The 859-nt window shown below is 35.9% G+C and overlaps 1 protein-coding gene across 1 annotated transcript in view; it reads left to right on the top strand.

The window, feature by feature from the left end:
* Window positions 1-151: 151 nt before the first annotated feature.
* Window positions 152-859, top strand: part of LOC119585661 (RNA-binding protein with serine-rich domain 1-B-like) — a gene marked incomplete in the record, with an annotated part of 8,286 nt that continues 7,578 nt past the window's right edge. Inside the window, 2 exon segments of the mRNA XM_037934337.1 lie at window positions 152-290; window positions 437-556. Coding sequence (XP_037790265.1) covers window positions 202-290; window positions 437-556 — 209 coding nt within the window.

Below are 859 nucleotides of genomic sequence, written 5' to 3'. Positions count from 1 at the left end.
ACCCTGTTTTACTTTAGTTATTCCTTGAAACCTTTGCTGAATTTTCTATATTTGATGAAACGTTTACAATCAAGCGAAATTTTCACAGTATGTTTTTAAGAGTTTCAATAACGGAAACACCTAATTATAGTTTATCTGATATATTAAGAAGTATTCTAAATTTCACGTACACAAAACCAGCCTTAAAGATATATTTTTGAAATGGATTCTTGTAATAATTTCGTGGCTCATTTGACGGACGTAGTGGCGTTTATAAACAAAACCGCCATTGGCATAGCAGGATCGACGATGTAAGATATATCACCGAATAACATGAACATCCGTTACTCATCCGACTTCTAAATCTATCACAAAGCTAGTTTATAATATCACAAGTTTCACAGCATAACAATTATATCAATAAATTGCATACTTATGGAAATATTTCTCGTTTTAGGGTTCGTAGTCGAAGTCGATCGGCATCCTCCAGCGGCTCGGAGAAGGAGCGGAAAGCCAGAGAAAAGGAGAAGAAGCCGAGGAGACAGTCTTCCAGCAGTGACAGTAGCTCCAGCAGAAGGTCAGTCTTGCTGAATTGCGGTAAATTTAAAGAAAACCGACATTCTGGCACTAGAGAAAGTTACGTGGGATTTCGCCCAAGCAAAGTAGTTGGTTCGCCAAAAGATCGATAATTTAATTAAAATCAGGTAAATATTTTGCTACTTTTCCAAAGCTTGACTTGCATTTCAAACCTTATTAGATTTGGTAACCGTGGATATTCACCAGTCCTTACTAACTGAATCTAGTAGAAACAGTAAAAAAAAATCTGTTATATTTGTGTAAATCATATTATAACTGCAGAGTAATGCATGAAGAAAGAGGG

The sequence above is a fragment of the Penaeus monodon genome, chromosome 20 (assembly GCF_015228065.2).
Source record: "Penaeus monodon isolate SGIC_2016 chromosome 20, NSTDA_Pmon_1, whole genome shotgun sequence".
Lineage (NCBI taxonomy): Eukaryota > Metazoa > Arthropoda > Malacostraca > Decapoda > Penaeidae > Penaeus > Penaeus monodon.
The sequence above is the reverse complement of the archived record's forward strand: the minus strand, read 5'-3'. Positions and strand labels throughout refer to the sequence as shown.